Raw genomic sequence first — 16,008 nt, 5'->3', positions numbered from 1 at the left:
CACACACACACACACACACACACACACACACACACACACACACACACTCAGAGCCAGGGCTAGACACAATGGTAGGGAGCCTGCCCTGGCTACAGGCAGACGGGGGCTCACGCATCGGAAGCCCCTCGTCCAAAGAGTAGACTCTGGAGCCTCACCTGCCCGGCATGCCCTCCTGCCTGGCAAAGATGGGGATTCTGGCCTTGAGGGCTACCCCAGAGGCAGGAGATGGGCAACAGCACTGGTTCCCGGGGCTTCCCTGTCCCAGGCAGATGCTTGATCTCAGCAAGTCCCCAGGCCTCCAGCTGCTCAGGGTCCCGCTTAAGGATCAGCCTTGGCACTTTCATCAGGGCACCGGGGCCTCAGAGGTGGCTGGGGCCAGCCCCCCATTCGCTGCCCACCCTGAGCCAGGCCAAACCTGCCACGGGCCTCCTCTGTCAGGCACTATCCCTTGGGCTGTGCCTGGCTTCCTGTGCCTCACGGACACCCAGGTGTGCCGGGCCCCTCACATGACTTGGGGCTTTCTCGGGTTCCTCCCAGCGGGCCAGCTCAGGGAGGACCTCCTCTTTTATCATTCAGGGAAGCCTAAGTACAATAGATGCGAGGGACAATTCCAGCAAAACATAGGAATCGGTGCCCCCTGGAACTGGTTGCAGAGGCAGCTGGCCAAGCAGGCCTGCGGTTACTGTCCGCCCCACATCTGGCTACCACTCCCCCACACCCAACATACATACATTCCTGTGCTCTGCCCCAGACTTGGCCCCTGAGGTCTTTGCTTCTACCTAGGGTGACCTTTCTGTCCCGGTCAGGCCCTTCTCCATGTCTCCCCACAGCAGCTGAGGCCCAGCTCCCCGCTTTGGAGGCTGAGCCCCAAAGGGATGCTCTGGACCTCGTGATGTCCCTGTAGGCCCCTGGCTCACTGTCCTCCGGTACCCACAGGCCTGAGTCTGCACACCACTGCCTTTGGACCCTCAGCCTGGGCCTGACCCTTGACTCTGGGTTCCACACATGGTGTGACATTCATGTGGGCACAGACACGAGCCTGTGTTCTGGTCTGCCAGTTCCCGGCTGGACGACCTCGGACAAGTTACTTGCCCTCTTCTGGTCTCTGTTGCCCTCTCTAAAAACAGAGGTAATAAAAGTTCTTTCCATTTCCAGCTGCCCAGGAAGATGCTACTGCAGTGCCTGGGGCACCGGAAGTGCTATAGTTACTTTTATTATTCCTTGCCCACTGCCCTCCAATCCCACCAGAGGGCTCCCAGGGGATGGGACTGGGACCTTGGCTCCTTCTGGCAGCACATTGGAGGAAGGGCAGGTGCATGTGTGCCCCCAGCCCTACCCCACAACTGAAACTGCTGGGAGCAACCAGGCGACACAGAGGGGGTGGGGTGGATTGTGTCCCAGCTGGGGTGAGGGTCTCCCAACCAGTGCCTCTCAGGGACACTCGTGCTCCACGCCCCTCCCTCCCCCCCAGCTCCCCTGTTAATCACTTAGCGAGATGTGCGTGAAACTCGACCCGTGCCTTCCTGATAGCATCTCTGGGTACCAGCCTCCCTCCTGACCCCACAGAGTGGCCCCAGCCCCACAAAGGCCCCACTCAGGCTCTGCCCGCTGGGAGGGAAGTGTGTTTATCCTAAGAGGACAGCCAGGAACTCTGCATCCACTGGGGGGATTAGCTTCCCAAGGTTGCAGGTATAAAGCCGCCCGCACAGCCTGCTGTTCGCGAAGAGGTGGGCGAGGAGTGCTGGGCAGGCTCCCCTGGGGCGGTGGGGCAGGTGGGCACCATGTTCTATGATTGCCTCTTCTTGGCTGCCTGTCAGCGTGAGTACCCGCCCGCCCAGCTCCAAGCCCTCTGCCCCCCTACACCCCAGTGAGGACCGGGAAGCAGGGACGGTGGAGAGGGAGGGGGTGTTTGGCCGCAGCCCTGTGAGACCTTCTGGGGCGACTTCTCTGACCAGCTTCCATCCCTGGGAAGCCAGGGGTCATTTCAAGGAAGGTGGCCCCGACGCCTTGCAAGGCTGCGGGACCTCCGGGGGGGGGGCGGGGTCAGTCACGGTCCACAGTCCTGCCTGTTGGGCAGAGGCATCCATCCCTCCAAGCCTCCGCTGCATCATGGCTTCTCAGTCACTGCTTCTGGTCTGACTTCGGGACAGTGAGGGTGGGGGCGAGGAGGGAGGCTGCTTCTGGGTGTTAAGGATTATAGGCCCTTGGGGCCCCCAGCCCACCCCAATGGGCAGTGTTGGGGCTGACCAGGGGCCAGGCAGGATTCTTGGAGAGCCTAGCCCCATCCAGAGCTAGCTTCAGGCTGCATTGTCGCATCCCAGCGGGCTCAGGCTCAGGGTGGGGGCAGTGGCAGCAGGCAGAGCTGACCTGGTGACCTTTCCCTACAGAAGGTGCCATGCGGGCCAGCGAGACTGTGTCAGAGGCCAGCCCGGGCTCCACGGCCAGCCAGACTGGAGTCCCCACTCAGGTGGTGCAGCAGGTGCAGGGCACCCAGCAGGTAGGACACACACCCCTCCCCCAGGGGTGTGTAGAGAGGGCACCTGAGGGGGGCAGCGAGGCTGTGGCCGTGGGTACCTTGCTTCCCCCCTGGTCCTGCTGCCCGAACCATCTGCTCACCTGTTCTTATCAAGATGTTCACTGCTGCCGCCCCAGCAAATCCCCCCCCCCCGCCCCTGCCCCGGGCCGGGCCTCCCTGGGGAAGCCAGCGCTGCTCAGGTCCCTCCTCCTTCCCCCGCAGCGGCTGCTGGTCCAGACGAGTGTGCAGACCAAGCCGGGCCACGTGTCACCCCTCCAGCTCACCAACATCCCGGTGCCCCAACAGGTAAGCGCCCTGCATCCAGCCCCCACCCTCAGAGCCTCCCCAGGGTGCAGAACCCACCCCTGTGGCCTGCTCTTATCTACCCTTACCAGCATCAAGGCTATGGGGCCTATCCAGGGGCTGCCCTACCTGCTGCCTCCAGCCGGTGAGGCCGTGTCAGTCAGGGCCCATTGGGGAAGGAAGAGCTGCAGGAGTCATCTTAACAGAGACCTGAGGACTGACAGTAAGGAACGTGGCTGGTGGGTCCAGCCCCAGTGTCCCAAAGCAGAGAAGCCAAAGCCGGTTAGGAACCAGGAACCCATAGCCAGCACGGGCGTGAGTGCGTGGTGGTCTGTCGCCTGGAAGGCTGCACACCGGGTGCTGGCGTCCAGCGTGGACCGGGACAAAGCCCTGTCAGCTTTCAAGGGTGAGAGCACATTTCATGTGCCCCGTGGAGCCAGGCTCCCTGGACACGAACTCCAGCTCTGCTGCACGTGGGCTCCAGGACCTCGGGCGGCACTTTCACTGTCCTAACCTCTGTGAGGGGGGGGGCGGCCACAGCATCAGGGCTGCCAGGGCGGTTCTGTGAGCTAGCAGGCATGCAGCACTAGAACGGCGCCTGGCGCGGCACAGGTGCTCATTAAAAACACACAGGCCGGCCTTCCCTGGTGGCAGCGGGTGAGAGTCCGCCTGCCGATGCAGGGGACGTGGGTTCGTGCCCGGGTCCGGGAAGATCCCACATGCCGCCGAGCGGCTGGGCCCGTGAGCCGTGGCCGCTGAGCCTGCGCGTCCGGAGCCTGTGCTCCGCGGTGGGAGAGGCCACGGCAGTGAGAGGCCCGCGTACCGCAAAAAAAAAAAAAACAACAGAAAAAACAAAAAAAACCACAGGCCGTTGTCAGTGAACTGTGGTCCTTCTGGCTCCAGGCTCTCCCCACACAGCGTCTGGTGGTGCAGAGCACAGTCCCGGGCGGCAAGAGTGGCCAGGTCTCCCTGACGGTGCATGGCACGCAGCAGGTGCACTCACCTCCTGAGGTAGGTGGCGGCCCCTTTGGCCACCCTCCCCACCCCTCTCCCCAGAGGAGTCAGGACTCACTCCTCCCAAGTCCTTGTTGACCCTGGCTGGGGTGGCTCGGCCGCCAGATCCTACCCCTGCTGGCTCTGAGCTGAGCCCGGCTCCAGGAGGAGGAGGCAGCTTCTCCCCTGGGTCGAGATGGGCCTTGAAGCTCCAGCTCAGGGCACTGCATCCCAGGAGGCAAAGTGGGCCCCTCTTCCCTTGACAGGGTGGGTAGAGGTTCCTCCTCCGACCACAGGATGGAATCCAGGGACCCCTGAACACCAGTGAGGGTGTGGAGGCAGGCAAGCCGTGGGTGGCCGGGAGCATGGGTGTCAGCAATCACAGCTCCAGGGCAGATCCCTGGCTCAGCCATTCAGTCCTGGGGACTCTGGGCAGGCCCTCAGAGCCTACTGAGCCCCGAGTTAGAAATGTGTGAAACAGTTAATGATACCCACTGTGACACAGCACGGCCCACAGCTGGCGGGCTCTGCAGCCAGCCCACCTGGGGTCAGCACCTGGTGCCACCACTCACAACTCTGTGGCCCTTCCCATCTGTGCGTCAGCAAATCATCTGGAAAGTAGGGGTGCCCACACCTATCCTTCCTCACTTCAGGGCTGCAGCCCATCTGATGATGGAGGCAGCAGGTGGCCCATGAGCTGAGGCTCGAGTCCCAGCCCTCTTCGCTGGGGAAGATGGGTCTGAACTCTGAGCCTTGCATCTGGGATGACTGGGGCTGTGGTGCGGACCAGGCATTTGGATGCAAAGGATGGTTACCAGCTTAGGTGGTTGGCTACGTCCCCTCTGGCTGCTGCCCTCCCCTAAAAGCTCTCTGGACAGCCCTTCCGAGCAGGGTTTTGTCAGGCCCCGGCTGCTCCACACACACACCGTGTCTCCTTCCATTGCAGCGGTCGCCAGTGCAGGCCAATAGCTCCTCCAGCAAGACGGCTGGGGCCCCCACGGGCACGGTGCCTCAGCAGCTGCAAGTCCACGGCGTCCAGCAGAGTGTCCCCGTCACCCAAGAGGTGCCAGGCAAAGGCGGGCAGTGGCAGGGGCGAGGGTGCTGGCCAGGCGGCCTCTGCATCCTCCTTCAGTTGTCAGTGGGAGTTGCAGTGGCGAAGGCCTGTGAGAGACCAGCAGATGGGGGTCCAGCCCCAGCCTGCCACCTAGGCCTTTGGCAAGCACCTCTGCTTCTCTCCAGACTCCGCGTTCTCACCTAAATAACGGCTCCTCCCCGAGGGCCTGGGAGCAGGGCGGTTGGGGCCGCCGTGAGGATGAAGTGCGTCCTCGTGGAAAGCACCTAACACCAAGCAGGCACTGGAAACAGCTTCGAGAAACAGCCTTGGCCTCTCTGGGCCCATTTGCCTGGAGGAAACCCCAAGGCCAAGTCCTGGCTCGCCCCTAGGGGGCTCAGCGAGAGGCCTCAGCCTCCAAAACCATGCCCAGTCTTCTGGAGGAGGCCTCACTCTGAGCTGCCCGCCACGGCAGCCAGAGCAGGTTAAGAGGCAAGGGCTGTCTGCCGTCTGGTCGTTACCACTCAGGTTAGGAGGTTCCCAATCCCCTGGAGAACCAGGTGAAACCATAGACCCTTTCCCTGGAGGAAAGCAGAAACCCCACCCTGAAGGATTCATAGATACTCTCCTGCCTGGCACCAGAGCCCCTCTGAACCTCTAGGCCTGGGTTCAAGTCCTGGCCCCATCCCTCAGCAGCTTCCCGCCTCCCAGCCTCTGTCCCTCACTGTGCCCTGAGGATAATGCCGCATGCCCTCCATGGCATGGCAGTGAGGACAGCCAGGTTCATGGGCATGCGGGTAACCCATGGAGGGAGTGGGGTAGAGAGCAGGGAACCCCTCAGTCAGCCCCAAGTTCAACTCGGTGCTACTTCCCATCAGCCTCGCCTTGTTGAGCCTGGGTTCCACACCTGTAACATGGCGCCCAGAGGCAACCTGATAATGAACCTGGAAGGCACTAGGTGCAGGGCCAGCAGTGAAAAGCTGGAGGAAGGTGGCGTCTTTCCTTATGGGGCTGCTGTGAGGCTTACATGAGTTCACGTGGGCGGGGGGTGGTGCTTAGGGGCAGGTGGGCAGCCATCATCGCCATGGTTACCATAGTCTGACTTGCCTTTCCTTCCCCAGAGGTCCGTGGTCCAGGCCACTCCGCAAGTCCCCAAAGCTGGCCCCATGCAGCAGCTCACAGTGCAAGGGCTCCAGCCGGTCCACGCGGCCCAAGAGGTGTGTGTGCCCACCTACCTCTGGGCAAACTGGGGCTAGGCCTGGGTTGCGCTGGGGAGGGGTGCAGGCCCCTCAGGCCGCAGGGAGGGAGTGGAGCTCCCCTGGGGGGATGTGGGTGGGGAGGTGGGGAGGCAGCTGGAGCCTTCAGAACCCCAGCCCCATCCTGGGCTCCACCTCTGGCCCTGGGCTGCGGACGCGATCCTGGAGCCTTACTCTTTCCGGGCACCTGGCAGTTTAAGGCCCAGGTTTTGCTGAGAGAGATCTTGGTTCTCCCTTCCCTCACACGGGGTGGGGATCTTCTGGTCGGGTTGCTGAGTGAGCTCAGCAGCCTCGTGGGCGGTGGAGGCCTGGAGCCCCACCCGCGGCTGCCCCCGGTGACCCCCCAGTGTCTCTGTTTGTCCTCCAGAGCTCAGGCAGTCAGTTTCCCGCTAGGAAGGCAGAGCAGCAAGAGCCCCGGCACACGCCGCCACCGGAGCCGCCGCCCCGGCCGCCCACGCCTGGGCCCGGGCCGGGCGTGCTGGTCCCGGAACCGCCAGCGTGCAGCGGGGAGGCCCCGCAGCTAGGCAGCCCCGAGCCGCCGACGCCCCATTACGAGCCGGGCGCCGAGCAGTGGGTGGAGCTGGTGGGCGTGCTGCCCCCGCACCTGCTCCTGCCGCAGCAGAGAGTGGTCCTCGAGCCACGGCCCGGGCTCCTGGCCCGAGCCAGCCCCGACCAGAGGGTCAGGATCCAGAGAGTCCCCCAAGTGCTAGTGTTCGGCACGGCCGCCACGGCCCTCAAAGTAGGTGGCGGACGCATGGGCGGGGTGCAAAGAGCGGGCGGGGGCGGGATCCGCCGGCCCCGGCCCGCGCCCGGCCCCGCAGGCCCTGTAGACCCCACCTCCACACAGCCAGTCTGGGGACCCACCTCTGATTCCCCCTAAATCGGGCTCCAGGTCCCAGGCTCTGCCACTACAGACTGGGGTGGGGGATGGGGTGGGGAACTCAGGCCCCACCCCTAAGACTTTGTCAGTAGTTTCAGATTTTGGCCCACAAACGGGGCCCCACCCCTGGCCCCGGCTCCGCCCCTAGCATCCGGTTCAAGGTTTCTAGGCCCCGTCCCTGTAGACAGGGGTCCGTCCCTGATGCAGGCTCCAACCCTGAAGACATGTCTGTAGTTCCAGGCTCCGGCTTTAGTGACAGCCTTGTACCAGGACTTGGCTCTGCCGCTGGGTTTCAACTTTCACGCCCACGGTAGGACCCTGTCTGGGGTCCCCTCTGTGCACCTCAGGCCCTACCTTTACTGTCCCCAGCCCAAGCAGAGAGTCCTGGCTTCTCCTGACCCAGCTGATTCCCAGCCCTGGCCCCGTCCAGGGTATTCAGAGAGCCCAGAAGTGCAGCCTTCCAGCTGGGGAGCTGCCAGACTTTTAGAAGCAGAGGCGAGGAGCTGGCTCACCCCTGACCCTCTGTGTACCCTTCCTCCTGTGCCAGGTGCAGCAGCTCCAGCAGGTGCCAGTCCCACATGTGTACTCCAGCCAAGTGCAGTATGTGGAGGGCAGTGATGCCAGCTACACGGCCAGCGCCATGTGAGTGGGGAGGAGACTGGGGGAAGGGACAGGAGGAGGGGCATGGGTCTGCCCAGGACCCCCTGGGACTTGAGGCCCCAGCCCCCAGCGGACCAGCCAGCCTTCAAGGCCTCAAGTGGCGGTAAAGCAGAGGGGACCCTGGCAAGTTGGGAAGGGCATCCCAGCAAGGCATAAGAGCTTTGGAATCAGGTTGGTCTGGTTCTATGCAAAAAAACAGAAAACAAAAATGGGAAAATTTTTTTTTAATTTTATAAGATAAAAATTTCTAAGGAATAGGGAATGTTAAACTGTGAAAAAAAAGTTTCCTTCCTCCTGCCCCAGAGGGGAGGCTGTGGCCCATTTCTTTGTTTCCTCCCAGAGATACTCTGAGAATAGAAATTACCCCCTTTCTTTGTTCAGAAATAGAGGCAGCGTGTTCTGTCCCCTATCTCTTCTCCTGCCTTGTAGCTCGAAGCTCTTCGACCATGTGGGTCCCAGTCACCCTCTTTAACTGCTGTGTGATACTCCACCACACAGCCACAGCATGAATGACATAGCCAGTCCCCACCCAGCCAACACGTAGGTGACTTCCACTCACTGGTGCTGCGCACAGCTCAGCGTCAGCATGTGCCACATCAGGCAGATGTCAGCCCCAGGCCTGCCTTAACCCCGGCTCTGGCTCCTTGCTGGGGATGCTCCATATATATTCCCATGGAGAAGGATCTCCCCTTCTCCATGGGAATAATTCCAGGGCTTATAGTCTCTAGTTGTTGTTTCAGTTTTTGGAAGCTTCATTTGGCTTTCTTTGCATTTGCCTGATTTTCTTCTTATGTCCCTGCCATCTGTTCTTGTGGGCATGACACTGGGGGTGGATTAGCTCATGGAATGACTTGATCTCTCGGCCCTGATGCTGTGGCTGACCCCAAAGGGTGTGACCCTGGCACCTGAGTCGTGGTCTACAGCATGCAGCTACCTCATAGTTCTGTTGATTTATTTCCAGTGCTGCCAGTCTCTCTTATCTGTGCAGTTGACCAGAGCTGGCAGGGACCACAGAGGACATTCCAAAGAGGAGCTGGGCTCCCGAGGGCCCCCAGGGGCTCCTCTGCCTCTCCTGGTCTGTCTTTTGCTTCTTTTTCTTTTTTAATAAAATTATTTATTTATTTATTTTTGGCTGCATTGGGTCTTCGTTGCTGCGTACGGGCTTTCTCTAGTTGCGGTGAGCGGGGCCTATTCCTCGTTGTGGTGCACGGGCTTATTGTGGTGGCTTCTCTTGTTGCAGAGCATGGACTCTAGGCACACGGGCTTCAGTAGTTGTGGCACACAGGCTCAGTAGTTGTGGCTCACGGGCTCTAAAGCGCAGGCTCAGTAGCTGTGGTGCAAGGGCTTAGTTGCTCCGTGGCATGTGGGATCTTCCCGGACCAGGGCTCCAACCCATGTCCCCTTCATTGGCAGGCGGATTCTTAACCACTGCGCCACCAGGGAAGTCCTGGTCTGTCTTTTGCTTCCGGTTCAGTTCTTCCTTCTGTGTTTATGTGTTTGATCACACGGAGTCCATTGTTGCCATCAGATTCTCCTGCTATGTGAAGTTTTTGAGGACACTGTATCTTATCTCTCCCTCATAGTGGGTCATTACCATGTTCCCAGCCCTTTGCTGGTCCAGATCCCCACGCTGACCAAAGCCACAGCCCTTGGGCCTCTGTCCCTGGCCCTGTCCAGCTTCTGTCCAGAGATATACACATTCATTTATTCAGTCATTCAGCAAACAGTTACCAAAGCAGTGTTTTCTGGGAGCACGTGTCGCGTGTAGGGTGCTGGGCTGGTTTTGGCTCCTGCCGAGGTGGGCATGGGCACTTACCAGTCCCTGCTCAGGTCACGCACTCTGGGTGTCACTCGTGCAGTAGATGTGAACCGATGCGAACCAGGGCACAGTGATCAAGAGCTGCATCCTGGTGTCTGATGGGCAATGCTGCGCACCTCAAGTGATCACATCCCCCAGCCCAGTCCCTCTCCTTGCTGCCCGCAGAGGCCCCCAAGACTCCCTCCGCTGCATCCTTCAGCACCTTCTGAGCCAGGCCGCTCCTGACGGGCCTCCCTCCCTTTCTGGATTCTAAAAATTTAACTTATGTTTTTAAATCACTAATACATTGAGAGGGCTCAAAATTCAAAACTGTGTCCAGCCACGTGTGGTGAAGCGCCTGCCCCCAGTCCGCGGGCCCTCCACCCTCACAGACGGCAGACATAGATACGAAATGCCATGTAATCTCCCCCTTCTTCCCACTCTCTGCACCCTTCCCTGCCTCTTTTGTTCACCTAACCGAATGTTCTGGAGCTTGTTCTTTGGCAGGACCCCAAGACCTTCTTCCTCCTCCCTCACCCCTGTGTAAGATTCCATCACCTTTTAACTTGACATCCCGCTAAAGATGGACCACCACCCCCCCCCCCCCCGCCAGTCATTTTTACTCTCTTGCTATGATTTGCAGCCTTGAGCTCATGTGACCTGATGCAGATCCTGGGATAGCTGGAGAACTCTCCGGGGTGGGGTGGGTTTCTGGGTCAAAGGGAAACACATCTGTACCCCGATAGTCATTGTTGACCAGCCCCTCAGGGTGACGGCTGCTGGATTTAGAAGTAGAGCCCCCGCTTCTCCAGCACCGTCTTCCTGCCTCATGTGCCTTGGTGTGTACCACCTTCTGAAGTGCCCTCAATTTACCTTTGCACTTGGCCTCTCCTCTGGCTCCCTCGCTAAGGCATTAACTCCCCTGTGGGGGACCTTGTCTCTCTCATCCACTGTTGGGCCCAGCGTACCTAGAACAGTGCCCAGCATACAGCAGGCACTCAATAGTTCTTTTTTTTTTTTTTATCGGCTGCAGTGCGTGGTTTGTGGGATTTTAGTTCCCTGACCAGGGATTGAGCCCGGGCCCCTGGCAGTGAGAGCGTGAGTCCTAACCGCTGGACCACCAGGGAATTCCCTCAGTAGTTCTTTTTATGATTTACTGAAGTGTGTAGCCTATTGCAAGTTACTTAGCTCTTCCAGTTCCACTTCCTCCCATCTGAAGTAGGGACTCCCAAGTCAGGGGGCCACTTTGAGGATTAAGTGAAAATTTGCCCATCATGCACCTGGGGTGATGCACGGGGCTGTTGCTTCCTGCTCTCCTCCCCCCTCAGTCATGCCCCTGTGCCACCCAGCTCTTGTCCCCTGACTCCCTCCCTCTACTTCTTTTGCAGCCGCTCCAGCACCTACCCCTACCCCGAGACACCGCTGTACACGCAGACGGCAGGCACCAGCTACTATGAGGCCGCGGGCACGGCTGCCCAGGTCAGCACACCTGCCACCTCCCAGGCGGTGGCCAGCAGTGGCTCTGTGCCCATGTACGTGTCCGGCAGCCAGGTCGTCGCCAGCTCCACCAGCAGTGGGAGTGGGGCCAGCAACAGCAGCAGCGGCGGCAGTGGCGGCGGGGGAGGCGGTGGCGGGGGCGGTGGCAGTGGCAGCAGCAGTGGCAGCGGAGCAGGCACCTACGTGATCCAAGGCGGCTACATGCTGGGCAGTGCCAGCCAGTCCTACTCCCACACCACCCGTGCCTCACCAGCCACTGTAAGTGCCAACCCAGGCCCCAGGGGAGGCGGGGGTGGGAGGGGGACCCTGGGTGGGAGTGGTGGGTGGTGGATGGTGGTTGCTGGCCACCGTCAGCAGGAGCCTGGTTAGCCTGGTGTCAGGATGCTCAGGTGAAGATGGCCTTGGATTGAATCCTCGCTGTGTGGCCTCAGACAAGTTACTCAGCCTCTCTGGGCCTCAGCTAATATGCATGACGCTCTTGGAGCTATTGTCCAAGAAGTGCCATCTACTCTGATAGTAACTGGTGATGGCGGGTAGATAGCAAGGGGAGGGAGATGCAGGCACCACCATGCAGGAAGCTGCCCCGAGCAAGGTTCTGTGTCCATCCCGAAGGCAGCGAGATAACTTTCCTCTGCCTAGAGTGGCTCTGTGGAGCAGCCCTAGATCCTAATCCTGACTGGGCCCCTCACCAGCTCTGTGACTGTAGGTGGGTTGTCCTGGGGTGGTCCCCGTCCTCTTGGAGCTTGACGTCTGGTGCGATGGCTTCCCCTCGTTTTTTTTTTTATTCATTCATTTATTTTTGGCTGTGTTGGGTCTTCATTGCTGTGCGTGGGCTTTCTCTAGGTGCAGTGAGCGGGGGCTACTCTTCGTTGCGGTGCGTGGGCTTCTCATTGCGGTGGCTTCTCTCATTGCGGAGCACGGGCTCTAGGCGTGCGGGCTTCAGTAGTTGTGGCTCACGGGCTCTAGAGCGCAGGCTCAGTAGTTGTGGCGCATGGGCTTAGCTGCTCCATGGCATGTGGGATCTTCCCGGACCAGGGATAGAACCCGTGTCGCCTCCACTGGCAGGCAGATTCTTAACCACTGCACCACCAGGGAAGTCCCTTCCCCTCATTTTTAACTATCGCCCTCTCCCATGGCGACCCATTGTGGACCCCATAACCAAGACAGAAGGTTTCTCAGAAGACAGGACCTCCCTTATGCACCCATGCAGCCTGGCTTCTAAGTCTAATATTTTAATGCTGGTCATAACCCACATAACTGATTTCATGACTCCCTAATGGGTCCTGAAAACATGCTTCGCTAGACCAGTGCCGTCCGATAGAACATCCTCCAGTGATAAATATTTTCTCTCTGTGCTGCCTAGTGCAGGGGCCTCTGGCCATATGAGGATATTGAGCATTTGAAATGTGAGTTTCAAGGTCCCAGGAACTGAGTTGTTTTTTTAAAAAACTATTTTGAAAGAATTATAGTCACAGAAGCTGCACAATAGTACAGAGATCCCTGTGGACCCTTCACCCAGGTTACCCCACTAATTGCATTTTACGTAACTGTAGTACAGTATCTAGCTAGGAAACTGACATTGGTACAACGTGAGGGTGTCTACTTCTGTGTCTTTTTATCGCATGGGTAGGTTTGGGAAACCACTATCACAGTCAAAATGCAGAACTGTTCCGTCACCACACACCCCTCCTGCTAACCCTTTGTAGTCACCCTTGCCTTCCTCCCTCCCAGCATCCCTAACCCCCGGCACTCATGAATCTGTTCCCCATTTCTCTAACGCTGTCATTTCGAGGATATTCTATGAATGGACTCATACTTTACGTGACCTTTTGACATTGGCTTTTTCCATTCGGTGTAAATTAATTTAACAGCTCTGTGTGGCTGGTGGTGACGGATTTGGACAGTGCAGTTCTAGAGAGTTCCACTGGATTTAGTTCCCATGGGTGATTGTGATATGACACCCTCTCCAGTGCGGTTGTCAAGATCACAATCAGAAATAAATATAGAGAGCACTTAGCAACGAGCACTTGAGAAATGGAAGCAATTCTTAGCATTCTTCCATCCCTCCTCGGGCCCCAGGTCCAGTGGCTCCTGGACAACTATGAGACAGCCGAGGGTGTGAGCCTGCCTCGGAGCACCCTCTACTGCCACTACCTGTTGCACTGCCAGGAGCAGAAGCTGGAGCCCGTCAACGCCGCCTCCTTCGGCAAGCTCATCCGCTCTGTCTTCATGGGCCTGCGCACCCGACGTCTTGGCACCAGGTGGGGCCACCTGCCCCTGACAGTCCCTAGCAGCCACAAGGCCCAACCTCACCCTAAGTTATCGAGGTCCTCAGCTCCCCTTGTCCCCTCGCTCACTCCACTCCAGCCCCACTGACCTCTTCACAGCTCCTCTGACACTTGCATGCTCCTACCTCAGGGCCTTTGCACTGCCTGTGCCTTCTGCCTCACGTACCCTTTCCCCACCTCCTGACTCAAACGTCCCCTGACCCCCTTAACTAAAACTCCAGCCTTCCCTCATCTCCTTGGCATCCACCCCCCTTACTTTATTCTCCTTAGCACTGAGCACCATCCAGCATGCCTCTTACGTTACTTCTCCTTTCTGATCTGTCTTCCAGTGCTGAAATGCACGTCCCTTGAGAGTGCAGGGGCTACACACAGTCAGTGCTTTATCAGGGCCTATGAGTCAGTGAATTCACGTAGGAAGGAGCAAGGAGCCCTCCCATGAACCCGCTCTTCCCTGCCTCTCCTTTGCAATCCCCCACACCTCTCCAGGCTGAGCCCCGCTCTTCTCTTGGTTCCAGCTCCCAGCTTAGGCCTTAGACATCACCTCATTCATGCATTCATGCGTGTGTACGTGCGGAACCTTGGGCAAAGTACTCAGTTTCCTCAGCTGTCAATCTAGGATGCTAGGAGTACCCTTCATGGGGTAGGGATGAGGAGCACGTGGATTCGAATATGCTAAGTGCTCAGAACAGTGCCTGGCAGATTGTTATGACTAGCAGGCAGCAAATACCTGCTAAGTGCCTGCCCCTGACTCTGGCCCTGTCTTCACAGAGCTCAGTCTGCAGTTGGGGGCCTCTCCTTGGCACCCATAGTACCTGTGGCTTCCCCAGCCTAGCACCCCCAGCTCTGTGGAAATATGGGTCTCGCCCCCTGGGCTCTGTTCGGCCCCCTAGCAGAGAGGAGAGGCAGGTGTGATGTGAAGCTCCCAGTGGACGATCGGTGACCACCCCCAGCCCAGCCCTCATCCTCTGCCTCCCTCCCAGGGGCAACTCCAAGTACCACTACTATGGCCTGCGCATCAAGGCCAGCTCACCCCTGCTGCGGCTGATGGAGGACCAGCAGCACATGGCCATGCGGGGCCAACCCTTCTCGCAAAAACAGAGGTAGGAGGGCAGGGCTGGCCCGGTGCTGGCGGGCAGGGAAAGGCATGGCAGCCCATCTCCACTCCAGTCCCTTGCCTATCCCTTCTCCAGGCTCAAACCCATCCAGAAGATGGAGGGCATGACCAACGGTGTGGCCGTGGGGCCACAGCAGGCCACTGGGCTGTCCGACATCAGCGCCCAGGTCCAGCAGTACCAGCAGTTTCTGGGTGAGGGCTCCCTGGACTCTGGGGTGGGCCCAGGGCAGGGTCTGTGGCCCCCGGAGAGTGTGCAGATGGTTCACTTGTCCTCCCGGAACCTCTTCGCCCCCAGTGCACACGGGGGAACTTCTGCTTGGTAGCAAAGTGGTGCCAACTTAGCAGGGTCCCAGGATGGGGCTCAAGGGGGCAGGCAGCTGGGGGATGAAGGGCTCACGGTGTCTCCTCTGCCCCCAGATGCCTCGAGGAGCCTTCCTGCCTTCTCAGAGCTCGACCTCCAGGGCAAAGTGCTGCCCGAAGGCATCGGGCCTGGGGACATCAAGGCCTTCCAGGCCCTGTACCGGGAACACTGTGAGGTAGGGCATCTGGGCAGTGGGCAGGGGCGAGGGAGGGCCACGCTGCCGCTCAGCCCCCTTGAGCATCCAGCCTCCCCAACAGGCCATCGTCGATGTCATGGTGAACCTGCAGTTCACCCTGGTGGAGACGCTGTGGAAAACCTTCTGGAGGTACAACCTGAGCCAGCCCAGCGAGGCACCGCCGCTGGCTGTGTGAGTGCCTTTGGGGGAGGGGGGAGGAAGGGAGGAGGCTGGGTACCATGTGAGTCAGCCCCCAAGGCTGGGGCGGCCAGACCTCAGACTTCATGCAGGAGTGGGGGCTCCTCGCTACCCCTGCAGTTTGTGGGGTGCACATGGCCTTCTGAGCCCGCCTCCAGAGTGTGCATTGGTACCGGTCTGATGCTCGGTGTTTGGGATGGCGTGCCCCAACAAGCCATTTCCTCCCTGCGGTGGGTAGATGCCTGTGCCCCAGTGTGCAGGGTGTTAAGATCCCTGTCTGACCCTGGGGGCAGTGGGGTCTGTGTCAGCCTGACCCCGGGAGTCTTCCAGAGACAGAGAGTACCTGCCTGACCCCAGGGTGGGGTGAGGGTGCTGTGCCCTTCTGACCCTGGGTACAGGACCATGGAATGTCCTTGTGACCCCCGGGTGGGGTGGGTGCCCACAGGCACGATGAGGCCGAGAAGCGGCTGCCCAAGGCCAGCCTGGTGCTCCTCTCCAAGTTCGAGCCCGTGCTCCAGTGGACCAAGCACTGTGACAACGTGCTGTACCAGGGCCTGGTGGAGATCCTCATCCCCGATGTGCTGCGGCCCATCCCCAGTAAGTGCACGGCCCCCCGGTCCCCGCACCCCACCCCACCCCTAAGTCCTGACCAGCCCCCCTACCGCCCACAGGTGCCTTGACCCAAGCGATCCGGAACTTTGCCAAGAGCCTGGAGAGCTGGCTCACCCACGCCATGGTGAACATACCTGAGGAGATGCTGCGGGTGAAGGTGAGGGCGTGACGGGGGCTGAGGGGCCAGCTTGGCCCACAGCCCGGGGCCTCCCTCCCGGCTGTGGGGGGGGCTGGGGGCCTCGGTCTCCTCTGCCTGACAGAGGCGGTAAGATTTGTCCCCGTGTCTGTCCCATCAGAGTGAGCTTTG

At 59.7% G+C, this 16,008-nt stretch overlaps 1 protein-coding gene across 3 annotated transcripts in view; it reads left to right on the top strand.

Annotated features, from left to right (window-relative positions):
* Positions 1-16,008, top strand: part of RFX1 (regulatory factor X1) — a 31,660-nt gene that overhangs the window by 11,962 nt on the left and 3,690 nt on the right. For 2 of the 3 annotated variants that reach the window (XM_027084961.1, XM_027084963.1), the window contains exons 2-15: positions 2,388-2,497; positions 2,738-2,821; positions 3,722-3,829; positions 4,758-4,874; positions 5,984-6,079; positions 7,546-7,640; positions 10,845-11,211; positions 13,033-13,214; positions 14,222-14,341; positions 14,432-14,547; positions 14,773-14,891; positions 14,974-15,083; positions 15,535-15,686; positions 15,761-15,858. In XM_027084961.1, the coding sequence (XP_026940762.1) occupies positions 2,388-2,497; positions 2,738-2,821; positions 3,722-3,829; positions 4,758-4,874; positions 5,984-6,079; positions 7,546-7,640; positions 10,845-11,211; positions 13,033-13,214; positions 14,222-14,341; positions 14,432-14,547; positions 14,773-14,891; positions 14,974-15,083; positions 15,535-15,686; positions 15,761-15,858 (1,874 nt within the window). The remainder of the gene's footprint in view (positions 1-2,387; positions 2,498-2,737; positions 2,822-3,721; positions 3,830-4,757; positions 4,875-5,983; positions 6,080-7,545; positions 7,641-10,844; positions 11,212-13,032; positions 13,215-14,221; positions 14,342-14,431; positions 14,548-14,772; positions 14,892-14,973; positions 15,084-15,534; positions 15,687-15,760; positions 15,859-16,008) is intronic. The other variant, XM_027084962.1, reaches the window with a different exon arrangement.

The sequence above is a fragment of the Aethalodelphis obliquidens genome, unplaced genomic scaffold (genome assembly GCF_003676395.1).
Source record: "Aethalodelphis obliquidens isolate GAN/ISIS:26980383/991018 unplaced genomic scaffold, ASM367639v1 scaffold53, whole genome shotgun sequence".
NCBI lineage: Eukaryota > Metazoa > Chordata > Mammalia > Artiodactyla > Delphinidae > Aethalodelphis > Aethalodelphis obliquidens.
The sequence above is the reverse complement of the archived record's forward strand: the minus strand, read 5'-3'. Positions and strand labels throughout refer to the sequence as shown.